The sequence below is a fragment of the Eublepharis macularius genome, chromosome 6 (assembly GCF_028583425.1).
Source record: "Eublepharis macularius isolate TG4126 chromosome 6, MPM_Emac_v1.0, whole genome shotgun sequence".
In the NCBI taxonomy this organism is placed as follows: domain Eukaryota; kingdom Metazoa; phylum Chordata; class Lepidosauria; order Squamata; family Eublepharidae; genus Eublepharis; species Eublepharis macularius.
Genome location: NC_072795.1, coordinates 5,407,160 through 5,433,592, shown reverse-complemented (window position 1 = coordinate 5,433,592; position 26,433 = coordinate 5,407,160). Strand labels below are relative to the sequence as shown.

General features: G+C 46.5%; 3 protein-coding genes across 8 annotated transcripts in view; all 3 read right to left on the bottom strand.

Annotated features, from left to right (window-relative positions):
- Positions 1 to 1,707, bottom strand: part of LRCH3 (leucine rich repeats and calponin homology domain containing 3) — a 115,355-nt gene extending 113,648 nt beyond the window's left edge. For all 4 annotated transcript variants that reach the window (XM_054982069.1, XM_054982065.1, XM_054982066.1 and 1 more), the window contains exon 1: positions 1,553 to 1,707. In XM_054982069.1, the coding sequence (XP_054838044.1) occupies positions 1,553 to 1,703 (151 nt within the window). In that variant the 5' untranslated portion in view covers positions 1,704 to 1,707. The remainder of the gene's footprint in view (positions 1 to 1,552) is intronic.
- The window catches only part of RPL35A (ribosomal protein L35a), a 290,620-nt gene that overhangs the window by 137,572 nt on the left and 126,615 nt on the right, over positions 1 to 26,433 (bottom strand). The window lies entirely within an intron of this gene.
- Positions 6,852 to 26,363, bottom strand: FYTTD1 (forty-two-three domain containing 1). Of its 2 annotated transcripts, none has more exons than XM_054982071.1 (9): positions 26,208 to 26,363; positions 22,049 to 22,180; positions 21,570 to 21,715; positions 18,025 to 18,137; positions 16,253 to 16,349; positions 14,162 to 14,223; positions 11,943 to 12,017; positions 10,377 to 10,503; positions 6,852 to 8,659 (listed from the first exon to the last, which is right to left on the bottom strand). In XM_054982071.1, the coding sequence occupies exons 1-9, from the start codon at positions 26,287 to 26,289 to the stop codon at positions 8,564 to 8,566; spliced, it is 930 nt and encodes a 309-aa protein (XP_054838046.1). In that variant the 5' UTR covers positions 26,290 to 26,363; the 3' UTR covers positions 6,852 to 8,563. The 2 variants fall into 2 exon arrangements, with proteins under 2 accessions (XP_054838046.1, XP_054838047.1); XM_054982072.1 differs by having other exon boundaries at positions 10,428 to 10,503.

Sequence of the window (26,433 nt, the reverse complement as noted above, 5' to 3'; positions counted from 1 at the left end):
AGTCTCCAGCCTCCGGGACTTCCACCCCTTCTTGTATCTGAAGAAGGAACTATAAATAGGAACTACAATACTTTGTTTCCAGTTAGAGGACAGGTAGAGTCGATTTCCAAAAAAAAGTCTAACTAAAACTGACCACCACCAATGGGTATTCAGGTGGCACAAAGTCTGTCTCAGGGGACAGGGTGTCAATCAGCTGACTTCATTTTGAGACTGAAATTGGGTCCCAGGTTGTCAGTACAAATCCATAATTGCCTACTCAGAAAACGGCTCAGTTTGAGTGTTGGTATAAAGAACAGAAAAATGACAAAACCAGGTTTCTGCTGGGCTGGAATACATATGGCAGTGTTATGATTGCTCACTTGGGTGCCAAGGGCGACCATTTCCCAAAATCTCTTATTGTTCTTTGGAGCGATGGAAAGACCCAACTCTTCCCACTGTGATTTACAATAAGAGAGATGAAGCAAAGACAGGGATCAGATTGTAAAAGTATAGTGCAGCACTGATTAGAGCAGAAATTAGCATCTGTAGTGAGATAAGAATATAAAGGATGTTAAAGGCTCCGGCCACCGGGACTTCCACTCCTCCTTGTATCTGAAGAAGGGAGCTCTGACTCTCAAAAGCTTAAACCCTGAATATCTTGCTGGTCTCTAAGGTACACTTTTGGAAAATCTTTGTGGTCTCCAACGTGCCACTGGACCCAAATCCTGCTGTTCTATTGCAGACCAACACGGCTGCCCACCTGATACGATCTGAAGAAGGGAGCTGTGACTCTCGAAAGTTCATACCCTGGAAATCTTGTTGGTCTCCAAGATGCCACAGGACTCATCCTGCTGTTCTACTGAAGACCAACACAGCTAGTCAGCTCCCTTCCTAAAACTATCTGAAGAAGACAGCCTTGACTCTCAAAAGCTCGTATCTGGCAAATCTTGCTGCTCTCTAAGGTGCCACTGGACTTAAATCCTGCTGTTCTACTGCAGACCAACACAGCTACCTATCTGAAGATCCAGAGAAGTTAGCTGTGTTAGTCTGTAGTAGCAAAATTGAAAAGAGTCCAGTAGCACCTTTAAGACTATCCAACTTTACTGTAGCACAAGCTTTCGAGAATCACAGGACTCATCCTGCTGTTCTACTGCAGACCAACATAGCTAGTCAGCTCCCTGCCTAAAACTTTGACTCTCGAAAGCTCATACCCTGCAAATCTTGCTGGTCTGCAAGGTGCCACTGGACTCGAACCCTGCTCTTCTGCTGCAGACCAACACGGCTTCCCGCCGGAAGAAGAGAGCTGTGGCTCTCGAAGGCTTGCACCCTGGAAACCTTGCTGCCCCAGGAGTTGCCAAGCTTGCCAAACTTCCCCCCGCGCCCATCCCGGGGAGAGCCCCTCAGAGGCGGCTGGGGGTGGCCGCCGAGGGCCGTGACCGCCGAAGCCCTCCCCCCCCGGAAGCAGGTGGGCCTGGCGCGGTGCCAACCGCCGGGGGCTCTCCCGGGAGAAGCGGCCCTGCCCGGCGGGAGGCGCCCCCGCCCCGCCCCGCCCGCCCCGGCGCCCGCGGCTCACCGGCCTGGGTGGTGTCGCTGAGGTCGTGGCTGGCGGCGCTGCCCCGCGGGTAGTCCCTCAGCTTCCTGCCGCTCAGGCTGAGCGCGCCGCTGGCCGCCGCCTCCTCCAGCGCCCGCTCCAGGGAGCGCGTCCACGACGCCGGCCCCGCCATGAGGGCCCCGCCGCCGCCGTTGCCTCCGCCGCCGCCGCCTCCCTCCGCCGCCGCCAACGCCGCGGCCGCCATTTCCCCACCCCCCTCTCCTCCCTCAGCCGCTCCGGCGCAGCGCGCATGCTCCCGGCGAGCCTCCGGCCGCCGAGACGGGAGCGCGAAAGGCGCCTGCGCGGGGAAGGACGGGCGGAAGTTCGCCTCGGGGGACGCCGCCCGGAGAGAAAAGCGCCTGCGCGGGAGAGGAGGCGGGCGCTGCTGGAAGGGAACCAATCCACTGGAGGGTTGCAGGTGTCGCTCGGTAGTAGGAGAGCAGGAATCCAGTCTGACAGCATCCAGTTAACCTTTCGGATGCAGCGGGACCCGGATCTTGCCTTATAAGGGTAAAGGAGGATTCGCGAACTAGTACAGTCCTTTAAGACTAACCAACTTGATTGCAGCATCTGAAGAAGACAGCTGTGCTTCTCGAAAGCTTCTGGTACAATAAAGTTGGTTAGTCTTAAAGGGGCAACTGGACTCTACTATTTTGCAACCACAGACTAACGCGGCTGTTTCGAGAGCTAGATTCTGCTCCGACAGATGCAATAAGTGGATCCTCATTTTTGCATTCATCTTATGTGTGAATACATTTAAGGGACTGAAATAATTCACTGCATGATAATTTCAGAAAGATAGCCTGTACAACAACAGGACTGGAGTCCAGGGGCATCTTGGAGACCAACAAGGTTTTTAGGGTATAAGTTTTTGAGAGTCGCAGCTCCTTTCTTCAGATACAGAGTGGAGATTCCTGAGCCTAAAGGTGGCACTTGGAAATGGGGATAGTTTCAGGTGTGTAGCTGTGTTGGTCTGCCGGAGAACCGCAGGATTTGAGTCCAGGGGCACCTTAGAAATTACCAAGATTTTCAGGGTGGAAGCTTTTGAAAGTCAGAGCTCCATTCTTCCGATAGGGGAGGAGTGGAGATCCTTTATATCCCTGTCAAGAGGTGGGTGGGGTGAAGCAAAGAAGGGAGTCAGGATGTGAAGGCAAAATGCAGCTGAATTAGAGCAAAAAGCATCAGTAGTGAGGTAAGTATATAAAGGATATAAAGTTTCAGGGATCTCCTCCTTGTATCTGAAGAAGGGAACTTTGACTGTCAAAAGTTCAAACCCTGAAAATCTTGGTGGCCTCTAAGGTGCCACTGGACTCGAATCCTGCTGTTCAGGGAATGAGAAGAGAGGTGAAGGGGCTACCAGACACAGAGCAAATGCAGAAAGAGGAAACTGTACAATTATTTAGACAAGTATTGCAACAGCCAAAACAAATTGTACAGACATAGGGCAGTTTTTTCTTGCAGAAACTTTCATGGACTAGAGCCCTTAGCTCACAAAATCCTTTTGCTGAAATAAAAAATTACCTGTATAAGATACCACGAGACTCCTGTTTATTTTAGTTGTACCAACCATGGCAATCTGCCTCTGGAAAAACCAGATTGTCACGTTTATTTTGGCACCTGTCTAGTAGTCCTTCTGCTGTGATTCCACATGAGTTGTATCAGTCTAATGCAGCAAAAATACTCTTAAAATATTATAAATATAGAAAACCTGTCAGTGACTATCGAGCTCTGGATAATGGAGAGTCTCCTTCAAGTTCTGACAGGAGTCTGGTCCGATAATCAAATTCTCTTCCTTCATGCAAGATAACTCATCTGATCGTCTTGCTTCTCTGTTGTAGTCATTGGCACACAGTTTACTCGTATTTCTATTTGAGAACAACTTTCATGCAAGGCCATAGAACACAGTTCTTGAATCTATGAAAAATGTATGCAGGGAGGCAAAGAAAAGATAAAGATGGCTTGCAATCAGATCCTATAACTGGAAGTTTATTCAAGGAAATGTCACCATGTTCTTTACCCAGCATGTGTACAGCTATGCAGCCTAGACCTAAGCATTATTTACTTATAAACAAGAGCCTCAATGTTTGGGCAGTGCACATAGGATTGCACTCCTAAACCCTCAAAATACACTGGTCATACATTGAACGTCCTAAATAAGCTGCTGAAGACAGTAGAAGGTCCCTGCCCAGCTATGAAGGTTAGTATATTTTGTCTTAGGAGGATATATGGACATACATATTCATTTGAAATGTGGTGGTGGAGAGTTTTGCAGATAACATGGAACAGCCAAAAGGACAAATAAGTAGATTCTAGATCACATCAAGCCTGAATTCTTCCGAGAAGCTAAAATGACAAAACTGAGGCTATTGTGCTTTGGTCATATCATGAGAAGACTCTCTTGGAAAAGTCAATAATGCTAAGAAAAGTTAAAGCCAGTAGGAAAAGAGAAAGACCCCAAACAAGATGGCTGCACTCAATAAAAGCAGCCACTGCAGCCCGTTTGCAAGATCTGAGCAATTAACGACAGGACATTTTGGAGCTCTTTCATTCATAGGGTCTCCATAGGTCAGAAGCGACTTGATGGCACATAACACATGGGTGTGCACACACCTGCTTGCATGCTAAAACAGCAGTACTGAAGAGCTAGTATGCTCAATTAATAACGGAAATCATCATAGCATATTGTCTGGAATATAGACACCATATAAAATCTGTCAAACACTTGCATAATTTACTTGCATTAATACATACTTACATACATTAAAACATACGGTCTAATCAAACTATGGAACCACACAGGGTAGTTTCCCTTTGACCTGCTCAACAGTATACCCAATAATGACATCATAACAAAATTATTATTCTGATTTGATTTCTAATTTATAATAATTTTTAAGGATGACTCCAGTCTGAAACTGATTTAGAATTAAAGAAGTTTTACACCATCTTTCCATGCTCCCCCCAACTGAACCAGGACTTAGGATTTTTCTCTCCCTGTAGATAACTACTTTAGTAAAGTTTGGGACTCGCCACCCATTACAGCGGTTAACTTGTGACTGGAGTCTGAATTTTCCTGATTCTATTTTGGTTTTACTAATCACATTTCATGCTGTACTTCCTATGTTTCATGGCTGCTCAGGCTGCTGGTTCTTTCTCTCTCACATTTCCTACATAAAATGTCTGCAATGCCCCAGAAAAAGTGGGCCTCGGCCTTTTAGCCAATGAAAGCTAATGTGAGAACGAAACAGGTCACAGGCGCTATGCATCTTCGGTTTATTTCCATTCCAGCAGATTAACACAGCCTTCCGCTGCTGTCATAACACATAAAGCACAATCATATCTGTGTTGCAAGTTCTCCAAAAAGAGAATGCTCTGCTATGAAGGGAACAGCCAAGCAGTGTGCAGGGAATTTAAGGGGAGGTCAGCACAAGACACAGACTAGGAAAACATGAGGTGGATAAACTACAGCAGAACACTGAGTTGTCCTAATAGTTAATCCAGCCACATGCTCCTTGCAGCCTAGCTCTCATTTTCTAAACCCATACAGGCACTGGTTGCGCATTTAAACCACTCGCTATCTAATCAAAGATCCATAGGAAGTAGCTGTGTTAGTCTGTAGCTGCAAAATAGTAAAGAGTACAGTAGCACCTTTAAGACTTTTTTATTGTAGCGTAAGCTTCCGAGAGCCACAGCTATCTTCGTCAGATGCATCGTCTGCTTTCAAGAACCACAGTTCTCTTCGTCAGATGCATCGTCAGCTTTAGAGAGCTGCGGTTCTCGAAAGTCGACAATGCATCTGACGAAGAGAACTGTGGTTCTCGAAAGCTGATGCTACAATAAAGTGGGTTAGTCTTAAAGGTGCTACTGGACTCTTTACTATCTAGTCTAAGGTAGCCAAGGTAAAACTATCAGTAGCAGGACTTGGTTCAAACCCCCTCATTGATAAGAGGAGTGTCTTTGGACCACATCCGGGCATGAACAAAAAAGTGTATGCGCAATCAGATCGCAAGTATCACATTTGTTCAAACAGACGCTTCTAAGTCTCTTGTAAATGGTCTGGGTGTGGGCTAAGAGTCATGACCGTTTTTAATGTGCTGGGAAGGCAGCGTTAAGGCGTATCTGTTTTTAACATACACAAGGAACTTGAGGGAATTTTCTAAGCCAGTTCTCAGGCCCTGTGTCTGTAGGCCACTGCACAAGAGCCCTACATCAAAGGTGCAACTGAAACGTACAATATTAAAGAACACAGGAGGAGTCAACTGTCAGGCCGTTCATGCCTCTAGGAATGACCAGCACGGAAGCCCATGCTCCATGTTCCCTCTTGCGCCTACAGCGTCACATTCATGCAAATGCGAATCTCATTAACCGCCTGATTCTGTATTCTCAAAACCACCAGGGTGTCATCGCTTCTGGTATATTTCAGGGTACATATTAAACTGCTGTTTCCAAGGAATGAACACGGCTGCCTACAATCAAGGAAATTTGGAAAATGGTTATTTTGTGTTTGAGACGCATCCAAGGAATCCCCAGATTTCACTGACTGCTTAAAAATCCCAGCTCCCAAACCTGCTGAAATTGGCAAAGGCTGATCACAAAAGGGCCTTTTGCAGTCAAAAGATGGATCCTCACCTCCCTCCACAGCATTTTATTCTTCTGCTGTGTCAACTCTACTCCCTCCCTCCTCCCCCGTTTCCATGACCTCACCTGTCTCCATTTCCGTGTCAACCAAATTGTCCTCCAAAGTTATCCGAAACATTTTTGACAGATACGGTATTGGGAAAGGAATTAAATTTGCACGAACAATTCCAACTACAGGATTTATTTTTGGCACAGAATACCACCCAACTCATTCTAGATCAACTCAAGCCTGAATTCTCCCTAGAAGCTAAAATGACAAAACTGAAGCTATTCGGACTTTGGTCACATCATGAAAAGACAAGACTCTGGAAAAGTCAATAATGCTGGGAAAAGTGGAAGGCAGTAAGAAAAGAGGAAGACCCAAAACGAGACGGCTTGACTCAATAAAAGAAGCCACGTCCTCCAGTTTTCACTATCTGAGCGAGTCTGTTCATGATAGGATGTTTTGGAGGTCTGTCATTCATAGGGTCGCCATAGGTCGGAGGCAACTTGATGGCACATAACACACACACCACCCAACTGAAGGATTTTGTACCTGGTGCAAACTTAAGCATTGTTACCAACAATGTATAAGCAATCATTGTTAAGTTCTAAATTGAAACAAAAAGGGACGCAGAATTCAATACGAAGCGTACACAGCAGCAAACTTGTAACTTTTTTATTTTTAAAAAGTCCAACAGCTTTAGAATAGATCCAAATGTAGTAACTCCTCAAAAAAAAAATACCAAAAGGTACAGTTTAAAGCATATTGTCCTTAAATACAAACTAACTCTCTTGAGATGCATTGCATCAATGTTTTGCATCCAAGTTGATGCAAAAAGAATTTTTTTTTTTAATTGCATCCTGGTAAAAATCAAACACAGGATGACTATCAGCGCAGAGTCTAAGTCAATGCTAACAGACTTCTTCAACAGAACTCTTACTAACAAATAAAAAAGCAAAAACTTTTTACGTTCTAAACTTTTTCCGTTGCAAAGGCTGGGGAACGTATTCCAAACAATTAAAAACAGAAGTAGTTGAACGTTAACAGTCATGGACACATGACTGTTTTAAAACTGATCACAGAAAGCCCCTCTTCTGCTAAACAGAAGAGATGCCTCTTTTGAACTCCAGGGTAAACTAGATATATGGGGATATTTAAAAGAAAAAAAAGAAAAAGAATAAACCCTCGTATTTTGTTGCTTCTGTAAATTGGGTGAACAACTAAATAGTCTGCTTTCTTCTAGGTGTACCTAAATGCACCATTGTGGATATATTTAATCCAAGACGCTATTCATAAGCCGTTCCATTGCTTGTGCTAAGGTTCTGAATGCGGCTAACCTCAAGTCGCTTCTCAGCTTGCAATGCGGGCTTGTCAGACTTTGTGTCCCCCCCAAATATTATTGCGCGTTCTGAATTCAAGAACCCGACGTGCATGAAGTTTGGAAAACTGCCTGCACTGCTTCTGATCCCGATACAACAGGACGGTCCCTTCAACACCTCGATGCTAACCTGCTGAAACTACCATTAAGAACTGAACATACAAAGTGCACATTTCTACATCACAACAGAACAACCACCAAAATAATTTCAGGTAACATTAAATGGTCATCAAATCATAGTTCCGGCTAATGACGATCTGAAGTAAACCAGCAGCTTAAAAGAAAAAAAAAATTCTAACGGGTCTTGATTTAGTGTTGCTCCAAGGACAGACCTCGTTCTCAGAATGCACGGGCCAGGTCCTTACCACAGCCTCAAAGCAAGGCCTCATTCTTGCAAGAGTGACAACATCCTAACTGCCGTGCCTTTCAGGAGTTTTATTTTACCTCCTCAAATTTCCAACAACTTGGCTTTCAATACCAGATGAAGGGGAGAACGTCAGCGATCTGAAAAAACCAGGAGCAAGGAAGGGCTCCTCACGCTGAGCTTCATGTGAAACAGGTTAGAAAACTATGGGAGGAGGAGATGTTAATGAAATGACGCGACACCCTTTTCAGTTTCGCAAAGGGCTGCGGTGCAAGGATTGGCCGCCGCTTTTAATAGCAGACTTCCACTGGCTGCTTGAGGGTACTAGAACAAGGACATTTGCCTGCTCCCTCCTTGCTGGGGCTACATGGAATCTTTTCCCATCATGGCAGCAGGACACCATCTATCAAGGATACTGAATTTTCTCTTTTTGTGGCCCAATATCATGCCAGGGATTTGTTTACCTACTCAAAATAAAGGAAGTTAAAAAAGAGAGAGAGAGAAGAAAAGAGAGATTCCGCTTCATCAGCATCTTGACACAAAGTCCAACATATCCCATATATTTCTGTCCACCGTTAGTTCAGTTTCTCAGACAGGACACCCATGTATGGGGCATTTCTCTGTCAGCCGCTAGCCCACAGTTACAAAACGGCTGCCTTTGTTCTGAGAGAGGGCTGTTCTTTGCTCCTTCAGGATCCCAAAGCGCTCGTTGAGGGTCATGTTTGTCTGAAACAGAACAGGAACGTGCGTTATTACGTAAGTTATTACGGAAGTACCCATTAAGAGAAAACAAATACGGATAAAAGCAAAATGATGATGCCCTGTTAAATACTAACATAAATATTAATATTTCATCCATCCTTCCCTTCTGCATGAATGCCTCCACTGAGCATCAACTGGAGGTGATTGTAACACCAAGGAATCGTACCTGGGGAAAGGACAAGATAGCCTGCAGGTCCCAAGCCATTAAGGCCAAGGTTCTCAAAAGGGGGGGGGGCTCCACTTTCCTTGAGAAAGCACAAGGCCCCCAAAGGTGCTTGATAGTTTCTGCTTAGACTTCTGCCTCTTGGGACACTGTCTACAGTAACCAAGCAGACCCTGAACCCCTTTCCTGCACACACAGATCACGATCGCCTAGATGGGGTGACTCATTTATACTTTCACCAACCAGATCCATCAGACTAGGGGGCGATACTGATCCTCTGCTTGGCCTTAGTGCCAGTCCCTAGCCAGCCTCATTCCCCACCCCCAGTATAGTAAATATTCCAGTAGCACCTTTAAGCCTAACCAACTTTACTGTAGCGTAAGCTTTCGAGAACCACAGCTCGCATCATCAGATGCATTGACGAAGAGAGCTCAGGTTCTCGAAAGCTGACGATGCATCTGACAAAGAGAGCTGTGGTTCTCGAAAGCTGACGATGCATCTGACGAAGAGAACTGTGGTTCTCTAAACCTGACGCATCTGACGAAGACAGCTGTGGTTCTCAAAAGCTGACGATGCATCTGACGAAGAGAGTTGTGCTTCTCGAAAGCTTATGCTACAATAAAGTTGGATAGTCTCAAAGGTGCTACTGGACTCTTTACTATTTTGCGACTACAGACTAACACGGCTAACTCCTCTGGTTCTATCTTCCTCCCCAGTAAAACTGGAGCTGGCCACTTCACTCCCTACTCGACTCTCGACATGCTCACTGGGTGACCAGACAGGTGGTACTTGGCTGAGGATGCTTGGCAGAATTAGTCGAGGAAGGTCTTTGGTTCAAAGAGCTGGAGAAATGCTGCATCAAGGACTCAGGAGACACCGTCAGGTAGGGATTCGTGGGGACAGGTGCAGTGTGGCGGGAGGGGGGGGAGTGGGGTTAGACTACGAGGTCATTTCCTGTCAGTGGAAGGGGGAGGCAATTTTAACTGATCTTTTCCCTCCACCACTGCAGATCCCAAATTCGACCCTCCTGCTGTTGCCGAGGCTTCCCCCAGAAGCTGCGTTCAGGGGAGCTCAGTGGGTTGCCAACAGGAGGATGCAAGCAGGACGTTTGTTCTGCTGGCAGGAACGCTGCATGCCGGTGGGAAAAGACTTCTGGCTCCAGCCCATGCCAATCAACCTTGGCCAGAGCTGAAGCAGCGGAACAGAACGGGTGAGAACCACACTGGAAAAAGTCACAGCACTGAAAGACAAAAAACCAAAGGCAAGTAGATATGGACCCAAGAAGTTACCAAGGTATTGAAGAGAAGTTAGCATGCAAAGAGGGGGGGGGGAAAGGGAAGGTTTCATAGTATGAAAGAGATGGGAATGTTCTTGGGAAAGGGCAGAGCCGGAGAATGTGGAAACAGGCTGAGAAACATTGAACGGGAAACTGCTCTGTGACTCCACAGCAAACCCTGAACTATAGTGCAGAAGCCAGTTTTATGGTCAACCATGCAATGTAGCCATAGAATAACCAACCTGCTTTCCAACACTGTTAATGTCAAACTGTAGTGGAACACCTTTAGGTACCTTCTTCTCTTCTGTCTGATCCTTCTTCATGAGGAAGGCAGGCACCGGAGTACTAGTCAGCCTCGGCTTCAAAGAGCTGTAGCAATGGATGTTGTAACAGCACAAGGAACAAAGATTTATTTCACAAAAAATGTAAGGATATAGACAACAGGTGATCTCCTCCCAAATTCGTAACTAAGGCAGAGGGATATGAACAGAACAGATGCAGAACATAGAGGCATAAACACAGGGTTGCACCTACCTGTACCTGTTGTTCACCGAGTGTTCTTCTGTGCTGGCACGCACGGGAGCTGCACGTGTGCGGCCTGCACATGCGCAGTTCCCCATGTGGGGCTGCACAGAAGACATGACGATGAACCTAACTGACCGCGGTGTTTATCATTCTGTATTACTCCGTGTTCATAACCATTTTTAAAAGAAAAAAACTCAGTGCTACAGCTATGATGATTCTGCCAGACCTTATTTATTTACCTACTAGCAGCAGAGGCTGTTGTCTGAAAAAATACAACAGGCTCTAGCAGTTGGGCCTTGGAGGCGGCAGAGGTGCCCCCATACATGCAACCTTCCCGCTGCTTCTGCAGTACATTGGAAGGGAAGCATTGGGAGAGAACGTGCTGCAGCAGCGAACCTCGTCCCCCCAACGTGGCCTTCCCACCACCTCCGTGCAGCTTTGGAAAGAATGCGCTGCAGCAGCTGTGGAAGCGGCAGCAAGCCTCACCCCCCTCCCTGCCCGCCCCAGCAGTGAGCCTCGCCCCCCTGCATAGCATTCCTGCCGCCTCTGCAGTGCATGGGAAGGGACACACAGCAGCAGCTGTGGGGACAGTGGCGACCCTTGCCTTCCCCCCACACCGTGGCCATGGCCTGCTCCCCTCCCCCAAACGCAGCCTGCCTCGGCCCCGCTGTGGCTGTGGGGTCGCATTGCACCATCCTGCCAGCTCCGTGGCCCCCCAGAGGCCTGCTGTAGGCAGCATGGAAGCCCAGCATGGACCTCTGAAGTCTCCACAGTGCCTCGCCAGGCTGCGCCATCAACTCATTTTTATCCTGGTGGGGGCACACCCGCAGGCCCCTCAGTGCGCCTGCACCAAGATAGAAAGTGAGTTGTTGCCAATACAGCTCGCCTTTTATGTAGTAAAACTTTGTATCCTGCTATCCTCCCCAATGGTGACCCAAAGTAATTTAAAAAGCTCACTCCTCATCTATTTTATCCTCAACAACCCCGTGCGGCCGCTTAGACGGTGCGACAGGCAAGAGATTACCAAGCAAGTTTCCATGGCAGAGCAAGGATTCAAATGTGGATTTCCCAGCCTGTAGTTTGACACACTGACTACGCCACTACGTTAGCTATTTACAGAAACTTACATAATAAATATTATTTATATTCCACTTTCCTCCCAGTCAACAGGGCTCATGATGAAAGTCAGCCAGATTAGGATCCCTGGCCAATGAAATGATTTTCACCCATTTCCTACAATTCTTACCAACAGCATGTCGGGACGCAAAACAGCTTTTACTCACATTGGTGATGGCACTGCGCCAGGATTGTCGATAGACACAGTCAAAATTCCTCCGTTCGTAGTGGATGTCCGCCATCTGGTTGGGAATTACAAGACCCATTTATCCAGACTGAAATTCTATAGAGCACAACCCTAGCTGCCATTTTATCTGCAGGTCTTTAAAAAAATCCCGGGGTCCGAGGATGGAGAGTCCTGACAGGTCTGGGAGTGACAACCGAACAGGCTGTTTTTCTCAGATCCCCAAGAGATATTCACTGACAGTGCAAGGAAACAAATTGAGAATGGCAATACTTATTTTTCATGGGCTCACTGTTTCCTCATCAGCTCACGAAAGGCCTGAACATTGTTTTTGGCTAGAGATGGCTCACCAGAACCAAGCTGGACAGGCAAGTTGCCTGTAGAGAGAGCACTGGAAAAATGAGAGTATCCTGAAAACAAGCTATCCGAAAAGACTATATCGTGAAAACTTACTAGGCAAGCAAGTACAAATCAACAATAAAAATTATATTAAAGTCATTTTTTTGTGTATTGATTTTTGCAAGTGCTTTCTAATGGCCTCTACCACTAAACAATTTTATCAGACCTTGTACTAATTTTTGCCCTCAAGGGATTTTTAACATATATCCATATCAGAACCATACATTAAAGTGCTACTGCTTATTAACATTCTACAGAAACCATTTCCAATTCCTATGTCCTATATTCAAGTGTACAACCTGAAGTGCTGGTATGAAAGAGTTATAGTCAACATTGCTCTAGCCCATACAAAGGTAACCCATAGAATGTTTAACAAAAAAGCACAGTGTTAAATACACGTCATTGTATCACAAACACGGTGTTCATTCATAAAGATCTGTGCCGCTACCCAGTGGAAAGAGAACAAGTTCTTACTATTAAGTAGCCAGCGGAACTGTTTTAATACTGGTATTATGTGTGCACAGCAAACAGTTCAGTTCAGGAGAGAGTAGCCACACACTTCACGAAATGAAGTCTCCCAGTTGCCTTCAAGGGCCATCCCATGCCCAATGCACTACGGTATTTCAGTCTGGAGGTTCATATGGGTCAATGTGGCCAAGTTAGCCATGTCAAGAACAGAAGACTGTTTGTGGCTAAGATAGAATCATAGAGTTGGAAGGGGCCATACAGACCATCTAGTCCAACCCCCTGCCCAGTGCTTTCTTGGGAGGCTCCTGTTTGTTTGCCACCCTCATAGCCTCTTTGATCTCTTTCTTTAATTCTGTCCTGAGCCATGCCAGAAGATTAGTTTTGGCATCTTGCCCTGAGAGATCTAATTCTGAAGCCTCATGGCCTTCCCCACTAGTGCCAGGTAGAGAGTGGCTTGATAGTGGTGAACTCAGTAGGTCAAGGCTGCCGCTGAGGCCCTCTGCCCTGCTGGGTCCTTCCAGGCCTGCGTTAGTCTCCTTTCCCACCAAAACTCACTTCCCACCGGAGTTACCAGGATATAAGCAAGTAGTCCTAGCAACTGCTCCCACAGTAAAGCCGGGTGCAGGAGCATACCCGCACTCTTCAAGGCCAACAATAGCTGAACCCTGCTCCAAAGTGTGCAAGTCACTCCCCACCCCCCAGGACATCGGTTTTCTACCCACCTGCAAAGCCCTCTGAAAGGTTTTAACTCACCATGTGAAAAGCAGTGAGTGACAGTGGGCTCCTATGCACGCTTATTTAGAAGTGAGGTCCACAGAAGACTTACTCTCACGTAAGTATGCACGAGGCTGCAGCCTTACAAGAGTTTCCCCACATACAGGCCCCTTGGCTAGCCAGTGGATAGATAGAAAGAAGCAAGCAGACAACGTGGGATGGTTCCCGTGGATCCATTTTCCTAATGGTATTGCTCTCTGCCTGCAAAGAACCTCATGTGCTGGAGAAAAGCAAGGCCACGGGTGGAAAAGATCCATGGGATCCAGCCCCTTGTCTGCTAGGCACATGTGGCTCACTCACTGCAAATCTGGCAACATCACACTGCAATGACATACAGACAACACAGGACAAAGAACACACAGGGAGGAGGCCGGCGATTCTGTTGGAATGCCCTCACTCTTGCTACCACTGTCCCTTCTGCCTTCTAGCACAATGACATCACAAGGGCAACCCCCTCACTGGTCTAGGAACTGGACAGATGTGTTAGTCACTGGCGTGGGGCAGAAACACATGCAGAAAGCCGCCGTGAGGGCCCTGTGTTAATGAAATCAGAACACTTACGGAGGAGGTCTTTTTGTATCCTGACCACTAAGGTCATCTTCGGGATGTACTTGTGCCTGCACCTGGAGGAGAAGCGGGGGGGGGGGGGGGGAAGCAGGCACAGAAAGAAAGCGAGTTAGTTGAAGCCACATAAGGGGTAGGGGGGATAAGGAGACTGTCATAGAAAGGGATTTCATGGCCTATGAGCTCTTGTCAAATATTGAATCTTGACAGAGCCTTTCCAATAGTTTTGGGGTAGGGTGGGGTGAAAGCTCCCACAGAGTCCCTCTTTGGCAAATAGTAGAGTCCAGGAGCACCTTTTTAGACTGTTTATGGTAGCATAAGCTTTCGAGAACCTCAGTTCTCTTTGTCAGATGCATCATCAGCTTTTGAGAACGACAGCTCTCTTTGTCAGATGCGTCATCTATTTTGCAACTATAGACTAACACGGCTAACTCCTCCGGATCTATGTCTGGCAAATGTATCTGTTAAGCTGGATGAGAGGAAGGAAGCCTGCTCCTGGTGAAATGAGCAGCTTCCATTGAAGGGGCTAGTGGACTCCTGTGACCCCAGTCTGATGAGTTTCCTCACCTCCACCCTAGGGCCACCATTGACCTGGCTTCCGCTGCTTAGCAAAAGCCCATATCCCCATCACTTCTCTTGCAAGACTGGGTATCTGGTAATGGACTGCATACGATGCTTTTCCTTGGGAAACAGCTCTGAGCCTGGCCCCACCTGCCCCCAAATCCAAGCTCCTACATTATCTCTCTTCCAGTTCGTGCCCCGAACTAGCCAGCATATGTTTCCCCCGATTAGGTATGTCAAGTTTACAGACAATTTAATGTTAATTTGAAAATGTCTCCTCAGCTCTTCTAAAGTTCAGAACATCTCACAATATTACACATGTTTAATACAAGAAAACCAAACGCACTAACAGCCCATCACAAATTAAGCCTCTCTGTTCCAATTAACTTTTCTCTCCAGTATTGGTTTCAATCATATTCCATTTCTCCTCTTAAAATTATCCAATGTCAACTTAAGAAGCCGTGAGGGGGAAGAATGGGTTGGATCCAGCAGAACGGTTGCGCCAACAGTTATGCGTTCTTCTGGAAAAGAGTCGTAGGGGAAGTCTCTGTAGGCTGAAGGAAAGCACTGATGCTAACAGAACTGCAGGCTCCAACCCAGTGCTTTCTCTTTTCTATCCAGGAGAGAACGTCACGCATTTAATGGAACGCAGCAAAAGATGCAACATTCACTTTACCATCAGATCTCACCTCACGTGAAGTCTAATTATACGTTATTAAAGCACATTATGTACAATTTCATTAACATATAGAGTTGTGCTGCTTGGCATACATATGACATTTAAAGTACTGGTATTATTCAAACAATCGCCAGAGCCAAAAAGGGAATTATCCAGCTGTGCCCTGGAAGTGTCAAGGCGTCTGTCAAGTAGGTGGCAGATGAGAAGGGAGAGGAATGGGAGTAAAAATAGAAACCATGAACATTGCAGTGAGGAAAAGAAAGGTTTAAAAACACAATACAGACCCACCAGTACACACAGAAGTCTCATTAAAATAATACTCTTGAACTGCATCAGACACTTCCAAAGACCAACAGAGATCTTAAACAGGAGTCCTGTTGCACCTCAAAGTCTAACAAAACGTTATTTCAGCATCAGTTTCTTGGACTAGAACCCACTTCTTCAGATGCAAACTTTTTATATAGGAAATACAGCAGGGTCAAAAGGGTCGTGGAATGAAGAAAACAGAGCAAAAAATGACTACAGAAAATTCAAGTCTGAGCAAGAAAAGTACAGAGAGGAAGCGTGACATGGCATCAGAGGAAGTGGGCTTTAGTTCATAAAAGCTTATGCTAAGATAAAATAGTTGGTCTTTCAGTTGCCAGCTGACTCCCATTTCTTTTTGCTACAACAGACTGACACAACCACACATCTGGAAACGTGAACGGGTGCCGTGACCCTTGACATAGGGTAAAAGCAGAATCTGAAGCAGAACGCAGCAGGGGAGGGTCGCTTCATCCTCATTTTCTCCAGACCAGACAGAGAACCCCCAAGGGAGCGCTGCACAATTGCTACACGTTGCGTTATACCTTCAGGCCCCTCCTGAAGAGGAAAGTAGCTTGGCGTGAATCTTTCTGCTGATATAACTTGTTTCCACTTCTGGCAGACAGGGACTGAATATTAGTTCTGTAAAATATTCATAAAAACGATTAGTATTTAGATAATACTGTTTATGCACAGGATGCTCTTACAGAACGATGTAACAAAGCAGACGGGGCCTGCCCCGAGGCAACAGCAATCTAACAGCTTAACAGACCAAGGAAGAGGGTTTGAGGTTGCAAGGGATAAACTGAACCAAGATCTGTTTCAAGTTCTTGGGCTTGTCTTCAGCTCAGGTGTTGTTAGCAGAAAGTAACGCAGAACCAAGCAAGTGTATCAACCCCAAGTAGACTACCAAAAAGAAAAGTCAATGGTCTGGTTAAAGAGACAGGCTGCCATTGAGCATTTTATGTATGTCATTTATAGTCCGCCTTTCTCACTGAGACTCAAGGCAGATTACATAGTGTAAGCCAATACAATCAATGGAAGGGATTTCCAATAAGCAATGTAATAGGATTAGGGCTGCAAAACCAAGTAACACTTGTTTGTGGAGAATTTAGATTAGAGGCAGGCAGAAACCGGGAAAATGGCGGTTTGTGGTTTGTCGCATTTCAAGAACCACGAACCGCCATGAACTTGCCCAGTTCGTGAACCGGTTCGTTTGGTTCATCAGTTCTGGGGCTGCAGAAGGTCTGCAGAAAGCCTATCCCCCCATTGCCTAGAAATGAGATCCAACGAGCCGCTGGTTCGCAAACTGAAAAACAGCCTGGTTCATGACGAACTTTGGTTCGTATTTCGGTTCGGGCCCATCTCTAATCTAGATCCATTGAGGAGTACATTGACCTGTTTATAGAATGCGGCGGCCACAGTTCTGACTTTGCCCACCCTTTCAGAAAGACGGAACCTCCTGCTGACCACAGGCAGCATCCCCACTCACCACTGCAGCACAAAATTGCATCAGCCGCCCCAGACATTCAGGGCCAAGCTACAAGTGATGAATGACACAGGTTGGACACTTGTCAGCTTCCCTCAAGTTTTGATGTGTCTTGCAGCTTGGCTCTCCGACTGCTGTCCAATGGATTTTTCAACTGTCACTTGTCCAACATTCCGCAAAGCTGCCTACAGCTGTGTATTAATGGATGCCAACAAAAGGACACCTGGATGGCCCTGGCTAGCCTGATCTCAACAGATTTTGGAAGCTAAGCAGGCATGGCCTTGGTTAGTATGTGGACAAGAGATCACCAAGGAAGTCTAGGGTTGCTACACAGAGACGGTAATAACAAACCACCTCTGTTTGACTCTCACCTTGGAAACTCTGCAGGATTGCTGCAAGTCAGCTGTGACTGGATGGATAACAATAACAATAATAATTTTAAAAAATAAAAAGAAACCCAATTTGCACTGAGAAACACCCCCTCTACTAACAGCATGACACCAAGGACAGTGACAGCAGCACTCGGCATCACAGACTTGCAGCAACAGCCGGCCGGTGAAATTGTTATCTTGAACATCCACTTTTCCCTCCCACTTCCCTTGACACAAACAGTGCTGGTTCAGCTTAGCTTACTCAGAAAAGTGCAGTCAGCTTCTGAAATACTAGAGAGACAAGAGCCGCATGTGTCCTTGCACACAGTACCACATTGCTGTTATGCAGAAAGCACTTCATTTCCTGGAAGCTACAGAGCTCATGAGAAGAACATAGGCAAAAAACAAAAGAACCCCTTGAAGGAGTGGAGGACTGCACGTGGCTCACAAAACTCACCTTCTGTTCAGCAGGGTAGGCCTCCTGAGAACGGCTCCTTGCTTCCTCTGCAGCTCAGGTTGCCTCTGGATGGTCATCTTCCTTTTCAAGACTGAGTAGTTCCGCTGAACGTTCTTCAGGAAGAGATATTAGAAATTGGGTCAAGACCTGCGCTTAGGCGCTCTGTAATCTGACTAGGACCCTTAGCATAACTGACTTTGGTCAACTTCCTGTCTGAGCCAACTCTGAAGGCAGCTCTCGGTAACCAGTTTTCAGCCTAACGCCCGTAGGAAAGGCTAACTGCAGTTTTCAAACACAGAGTCATCAGTACAGGCTGCAAATATATACATATGGCCACAGTCTGGAGTAGCCTGGTCATCTTTATTATTTTCCCAAGGATTTTGCACACTTCAGGCACCATGAGATGGTAGAACGGGTGGTAAAGTGGTAATCAGTATACGCCCTCTGCAGGAGTAGCCATCTTATACCACCTACGTAGCAACTGATTTGCGTGGCCTTTTAAAGACATGCACTTTTCAGAAGGCCTGCTAGAAGTAACTGCTGGTTTTTCCCCCCTCTACCTATATCAACGTCTGCTTTCTAGCCACTAAAGCCCTGGTTTTGAATTGGACGTTCTGCGCCGATAACAATGAAACACGTCAATCTGGGACTTCACAAAAAGTCTTCTTGACTTCGACAGGGTGATGTTCAGCCTATCTGGATGCCTTCTGATCTATGCTCATCATGTATTTTTAAAAATAACAGTTTGGAACCACATTGTTTGAATGTGGCGGCAAACTCAACAACAGCTAAATTAAAAACTGCAAATAAACAGGTTGTTGCCGGGCTCGTATGTCGACTCCTTTTCTCTCTCTCCTTTCTAGCAGGAGCTTCTTCCCCTCACCTTGGCAGTAAACAAGATTCTGAACGGAGCTGGCTCCAGAATTAGGACCCTGGCTGGCTGGAAGAAAACTCACTTCAGTTAACCAGGGACCTGCATTCCCTTGCCAGGCAGTTAATTTATGTGTGGTGCTTCCACTGCGTTCTGTGGAAGAGGTACACACGAGGTACAAGCCAAGCCTGGGCACATTTTAACCCAGCCATCGCTCAGTTTGCTGGCTGAACACAGCCATTGAATCTCTAGAGACCTCCCTTTAAAAGGAGGACTTCATTTTAACACTTTGGGGCCACTCTCAGGCTGGGCTTCCCCACCCCAGCCTGCTGGCATACAGGCAGGTGCAAAACATTTCTCTATCCATTCTTTTCAGTAGGGAGAACTTGTATTCTTTGTTACGATTTGGGAGATTTGCATTCTTTGGTGAGATCTCATTATTGCCATCTATATTCTTCTTTTGGTCAGTGACGTTTTAAGCTTTACCCTTCTGTGATGGCCCAATACAGCAGCACTAGTAACTGAAAAGCACTAGTTATGCAAATTGGAACAGGTACGTGATTTTCTTACTTTCTTTAGGCCAAACAAATAGGCTTGCGGTTTCAAGCAGGGTTTTGGAATGGAGAACCAATAAGTAAAGCTGCATCTAGAGAAAACCGATATGGCAGGGAGGGGGGATTGTGAGCACCGTTGAAGAGCTTGCCTGTGATCACTGGAGAAGAGCAGCCATGCTTCCTGGGGATGCTGTCGAAGAAGCAGGTAACAGCAGCAGCAGCAAAGGGCAATTTTTATCATCTACTTCCGAAGTACCAGCAGCCGCCCTTCCCTGAGAAGAGGCAGTCTGCAGCTGTCACCTAGACCACTGCCACTGGGGCAACATGGAGCGGCCCTTGTAGGCGATTTGAAAGCGGGATGGACTGGTTTCGATTAAGGCAATTAAAATCAGCACAAAAAAGGTCTATTTAAAGCAAAATTTCCTTCTATTACTTACACCCTTCCTAAATAAAAGTGCACCCGAACTTGCTAACAGCCACAAACATTAAAACTGAGCCCTTATATAACCTCAGGAGGATGCACTAGAAGTGTCTTTAAAATTCTCAAATTCATAGTTTTACAAATCATATACTATATATTGGGGTGGCTCCTACCCCTATCCTACCAATCCAGCGAGCAAAGTTGAGTCATTTAAAAATCTTTCCTTTTAGCTCACGTCTAAAGCCTTCCCTCAGTCTAAGAAGCCTTCCTCCGACATAATGGGTTCTTCTGTTAAAGCAACAGCCACTTAAGTGAGTGGAAGGCTACTTGGAGGATGGGCTGGAGCTACCCCACTTTACGGTAATTTAATGCTCATGACCCCACGCAGCATGCCACATGGATTAGGAGCACTGTCACTTCTCTGCCTGCGAAGGATTCTGGCAGCTAGATTGTGCTTGTGCTGGGAAAGCTATTCAGTCTTCTCCAAAAATATTCCCCCGGCACAGAAACCAGACCGGATTAGTCATTTCTGATTCCTGGGACAGACACACAATGCTAGTGAATGGAAGTGCTGACAGCCTAAGCTTGAGAAAAGCCAGCATTTCTACACGGTGCCATTTTCACCTGCAAAGCACTTGCTCTCCTTCGTTGCCCTTTCCCCACATTCCCTTCGCCCTACTTTCTGTTTTCCTATTTCAGCCTCACTCAGTTATGCCGAAGTACACCAGGAAGCCCCTTGAGATGCCTGAACTGTTTACTGGCCTGCTCTGTCTCCTCCTTTTGAGGTTTACATAATTGCACAGTACGGTTAACAGCAGCCATGTCAGCATGCAAGATCATCCCGGTAGGCTACAAGCTTGGATGGGCACATGGATGCTCAAACAGGGCAGATGACATTCCGGCTGTAGTCCCAATGCATGTTTACTTGTTGGGACCAAGTCTCCTCGGCATCAAAGTGTACAGGATCACACTGCAAAGTCACATGATACAGGAGCCTGCCTTATATTGCATCAGACTCTCAGTCTATCAAGGTCAGAGGTCTTTCACATCACCTACTACCTGATCCTTTTAGCTGCCGGTGCTGGAGGTTGAACCGGGGACTTTCTGCATGCAAAGCAGATGCTTTACCACTGAGCCACGGCCCCTCTACCAAAAGGATGCGAATGAAGTGGAAAACGAATCCTCCAGATTAAATATATTATCTGGACTGGGAAGAGGCAGCCAAAGGACACGCTCAGATTTGCTCATACACATGTCGCAATGACAAAATTTCTGGGATAAAATGAGATTTGTCTGCACCTACTGTCACGCTGTAAATTACAGGTGTGCTTCTAAAATATGCAACACTTTCATAAAAAATCCAGTAGCTATTCTGATTTGTAGCTTTGCCGCTCAACACACACCTCAAGAATCTGTGCGGCTCACAGGCCACAGAGATCTAGACTTGAACTCGAGCCCTGCCACGGACAGCAAAGCTTCAGACAAGTCACTTTCAGCCCCCAGTGCCTGCTGGCAATAGCAAGCACTTACTTCTCTGCGTCACAGGGGGTGAATGAGATGGATCTAAAAACTCTCTTCCCATTTACAGACAGACAGGAGATTGCTGCAGCACAACATCAAAAGACAGAGCATGCTTGTGGGTGAGGCCTACACAACTGCACAGAGTACAACAAGACACAACATGAATCCAGACACGTACCTTTTCACTGAGAGGTGGTCTGTTCAGGGGGCTGATGCCTTTGTGCGATCCTAATGCCTTCCTCGCTGCCAACCCCGTCTTCACACCATAAGTGCGCCTCTTTCCAGCCATTCTCCTTCTGCGTCCTAAGCGGTTCTTACCAAAACCTACAAAAGTAGATATAAGACACAGGCTGAAGGCATGGAGACAAGCACCAAGAGAGCCTTTTAACGTTGGAAAGGGTTAGAGCTAGCGAAAAATTGCTTATGGCCACACTGGTCCAAAATCAGAACCCAAACCAAAACCCACATAATACTTTTTATTGTGACCAGCTTCAATGACAGAAAACAATGTGCAAGCTTTCAAAGTCACGCCACAGCGTACTCTTGGCTGAGGCCTGGCCGACTGCGATAGCATCGGCCGAGAGATCCCCCACCGGGCGTCTCTGGCTGGGTCCCCTGAGCTCCCCGATCCTCCCCCGAACATCAGGTGCTCCCTACCTGTGTACTCCTGGATTCCCCATTTGGGTCTCCTCATCCTGAACTGCCATTTGCCATTCTGGGGAACCCCCCTCTTCATTCTGGGGGAATACTGCATCCGCTCTTCTTTCTTATTAAGTTTAATGATGTCATCTGTAAAACAAATTATTTATTTAAACATGTATACCCTACCTTTTCCACCTGGTTAAAGGCAGCTTACAATAACAGTTAAAAACCATTTCCAATGAAAAACCAAAATAAAGTAACGAACTTCAAGTCTCTCCTCCCCCTCCCCTTTACAAGATGCCTGCCACTCACAATTATAGAATGTTTAAGCATTAAAGCTGCAAGGGGAGGAAGAGAGAAGAGGGAGACAACACATTTGTTGGAAGCTGTTCCAAAAACCTTCTGAGTTCTTTACTGAAAGGGGGGCTGAGCATTTAGACTGACCCCAGTTGGGACTGGAATAAGACTTACACATCATGGGTGAGTAAACTCTACCACTGAGTTACTAATTGGGTGAAGTAATACTTCCCTTCTGCCTGTGCTGATTATACTGCCCTCCAACTTCATTTAGTGCCTACAAGGTCTAATGTAAGTTCTCTCTCTCTCTGCCACCTTCATATAACCATCTATCTTAGGCTCTCTTAGCAGTCTTCTCTCTAAATTGAAAAGTGGATCCAGAGGAGTTTGCTGTGTTAGTCTGCAGTAGCAAAATAGCAAAGAGTTCAGTAGCACCTTTAAGACTAATCAACTTTATTGTAGCATGAGCTTTCGAGAGCCACAGCTCTCTTTGTCAGATGCATGGAGGGTATGAAGAAATTGGCCAGAGATATATAGGTGGTGAGGGGAGGAGGGAGAGGGTGCAGGGAGTGAGGGCCATGAAAAATTGCAGAGTTCAAATTTCGGCCCCCTCATTTTCCTGCATGTGTCAACAGGCCAACTGGCTGCCCTACCCTAAAGATGCAGCCCCTTCCTATAGGATCTCTATTGTGACCTACCCCTTGTTCTCTACAGGACCCAGGCTGCTTCCAGCTCCATTCTCTTCCCCGCGTACATGCGCATGCACATACACACACAGAAAAAAAATCAGCCAGGCTCCCTCTCCACAGATCAGTGAATCTGCCTTCCAGACAGTCCTCCCGCTGCTCCTAGTACATTTTTATTCATCTCTTCCTCCAAGGAGTCCAGAGTGGCATACATGAGTCTTCTCTCCCTATTTTATCTTCACAAGAACCCTGTGAGGTAGGTGAGGCTGAGAGAGCGCAACTAGCCCAAGAACACCCTGTGAGCTTCAGGACAGAGTGAGGGTTTGAACCCAAGTCTCCCAGACCTATGCTAAAGATCAACGGACATAAATCCAACATTAAAAATCCCAGTATTCAGAAACCAGTGTGTGAATGTTTGCATCTCCTAGAAAATTCTAGGGGGATCTAAATGTTAAAGTTCTCTTACAAAGAAACTCCAGAGCAGGAATCCAACACAGAAATGGAGGATTTCCATTAACCACTTCAAGACAATGATGCAGCGCTGAATAGGGACCTGAAATGGTTGTTCACTACAGGTGCTAATATCATGTAGATCCCTCCCTTTAAAAATGTTAACTACTTTCACCATGCCTCAGTAGGTGCTCACCCTGACCTGGATAGCCCAGGTGAGCCTGATTTCGTCAGATTTCAGAAGCATCAGCCCTGCTTAGTAATTGGATGGGAGACCTCCAATGAAGACCAGGGTTGAAGAGGCAGGCAAGGGCAAACCACCTCTGTTAGTCTCTTGCCACGAAAACTCCAGCAGGGGTTGCCATAAGTCAACTGTGACTCGAAGGCAGTCTCCACCAGCACCAGTAGTTGCTCATTGTATTTGCTTATTTCATCTCATCAAATATGTTTTGGCTATTTAACACAGCTGGGAGTATCTCTCACACATTTTGAGTGAGGTCAATACTCTTCAGATTGGTTCCAACTTTTGAACTAGTCCCTCTTCAAATGTACCCCCCCCACCCTCTCTCCACACACACCTTTCAACTGTATACCTAAAACCAGCCAAAGGACTGGATAGGCTCCAGCACAGCAAACGAAGCAAGCCCTGACTCACAAAAAAATCCTGCTAGTCTCGGAGGTTCCATTGGTCTCAGTTTCATTCTGCAGCTACCCATCCTAGTCCAACAAACCATTATACCACACTGGTCCACGAGCAGCTAACTCTGAAATTCATGGAGACCTGAGGGTAGAGCATGGGGGGGGGGAGGGAGACAATCCTACTGGGTATCGTTTCATATGTCAGTCTCAAAATTGCTTATGCGCAGTTTCAACATTTCTTCAACTCCACATTGGATCCCTGCTGGTTTAAATCTTTGTGAATTTCATGTATGTACCTTATTACATTGTTTATTGAAATGTACTGACTCGCCCAAAATAATCTGCCTTGAGTCTCACTGAGAAAAACAAAACATAGTCCACCCTCCAAAGCAGTCATTTTCTCCAGGGTAAATAACCAGTCCTAACTCCTGGTCAACACCAGGCCCTGCCTGAAGGCTGGCAACCCTAGAAACACCCCCCTCCAAGCTCTCAAGAAACAGGCACCCTTTCTTTGCCTTTTCACCAGGGAGTAGAGCCTAGGGCCTTGCAGCCGCAAAGCAATTGCTCTGCCAAAATATCAAGAAAAGTTCTGTGGCACCTGTCCATGTGCCTCTACCTCATTCCCAGTCGACTTCCAGGTGGGGGAAATCTCCTGTAATTACATGCATCTGACAAAGAGCTGTGATTCTCAAAAGCTTATGCTACAGTAAAGTTGGTTAGTCTTAAAGGTGCTACAGGACTCTTTTCTATTTTGCTACTACACGGTAACACAGCTAACTCCTCTGGATCTGTAATTACAAATGATCCAGACGGCACAGTTCAGTTCCCCTGGAGAAGATGGCTGCTTTAAGAAGGTGGACTCGGCGGCCTTACAAGCCACAGGGTTTTATTAGCTGGAATGGTTTTAAATTTTTATCATTTATTATATTATTTATTGTGCTACTTTATTTTTATTTATCATATTTATACCACACCCTCCCCATAGACGGGCTCAGGGCAGCTAACTACAGAGAACATTTACATTAAAATCATCAACAGTTTTACCCTATGGCATTGTTTATGAAATTGTCCTTGATACTGTGTACTAATCTCACACTGTGTTATCCGCCTTGAGTCTCAGTGAGAAAGGTGGACTATAAATGGCATAAATAAAGATAAGTAAAGAGTCCAGTAGCACCTTTAAGACTAACTCACTTTATTGTAGCTTAAGCTTTCAAGAACCACGGCTCTCTTCATCTGATGCGAGCTGTGGTTCCTTGAAAGCTTATGCTACAATAAAGTGGGTTAGTCTTAAAGGTGCTACTGGGCTCTTCACTGTTTTGCAACTACAGATTAACACAGCTAACTCCTTTGGATAAAGAAATAACAACAACAACAACATTCGATTTATATACCACCCTTCAGGACAACTTAATGCCCACTCAGAGCAGTTTACAAAGTGTTATTATTACCCCACAACAATCACCCTGTGAGGTGGGTGGGGCTGAGAGAGCTCCAGAGAACTGTGACTCGCCCAAGGTCATCCAGCTGGCTTTCGTGGAGGAGTGGGGAATCAAACCCGGCTCTCCAGATTAGAGTCCCGTGCTCTTAACCACTACACCAAACAATTATTTAAAACTCAGTGCAATACTCTGATGTGATCTGCTCTGAACCTGCACTTCAGGTGGAGCTGAATATAAATATAATAAAATAAATAAAAATAAATTATAGTGCACTGGGGTCCCTTCCCCAAATCCCTCCCTTTCTCCAAGAATTTCACATACTAGAGGTGGCAACCCTATCCTTCTTGTCTCCCGCAGTGGCCAGTGCAGAAGACCACAGGCAAGACACGGGAGCCACAGCCCTCCCTCCCGCAGGGTCTTTCACTGAGAGGTAGACTGCCTCTGAACATGGAGGCTCCACGGAGCCGCAGCGCAGAGGTCTCGCGGCCACGCCTCCCGCCAGCCCCGCCCACTTTGCCTATAGTCCCTCAGGAGCTCCCCCCATACATCGTCTATATTGGTTCAGCCCGGCTGACCGGCCTATCCCCCCTCCCCTCGCGCGTCTGTGGTTCAGTCCGCCCACCGCCTCCTTCAGCCCCACTCCTTTGGTCGCCCCCTCACCCAGCGACATGTCAATCTTCTCCAGAGTCTCGCTGCCGGCGTTTCGCAGCGCCGCCGCCGCCCCGAGGCCGAAGCCGTTCATGGCCGTTTCTCGCCTCCCTGGACCGAACCGACACGGCGACTGAGGGGGAGGCTTTGAGGCGTTCAGCGTCTGCGCACGCGCCGACCGCAAACAGCGCAGGCGCCGACGGCCACCGGACGACAGGAAACGCGACGCTCTGCGCGC

Excerpts from the sequence above, each read along its gene's own strand:
- FYTTD1 (XM_054982071.1), bottom strand. The coding sequence starts at position 26,289 with ATGAACGGCTTCGGCCTCGGGGCGGCGGCGGCGCTGCGAAACGCCGGC. Across the intron at positions 22,181-26,207 it reads GAAGATTGACATGTCGCTGG|ATGACATCATTAAACTTAAT; the intron begins GTGAGGGGGCGA and ends TTTGTTTTACAG. Across the intron at positions 14,224-16,252 it reads TCTTCAGGAGGGGCCTGAAG|GTGCAGGCACAAGTACATCC; the intron begins GTATAACGCAAC and ends CTTCTCCTCCAG.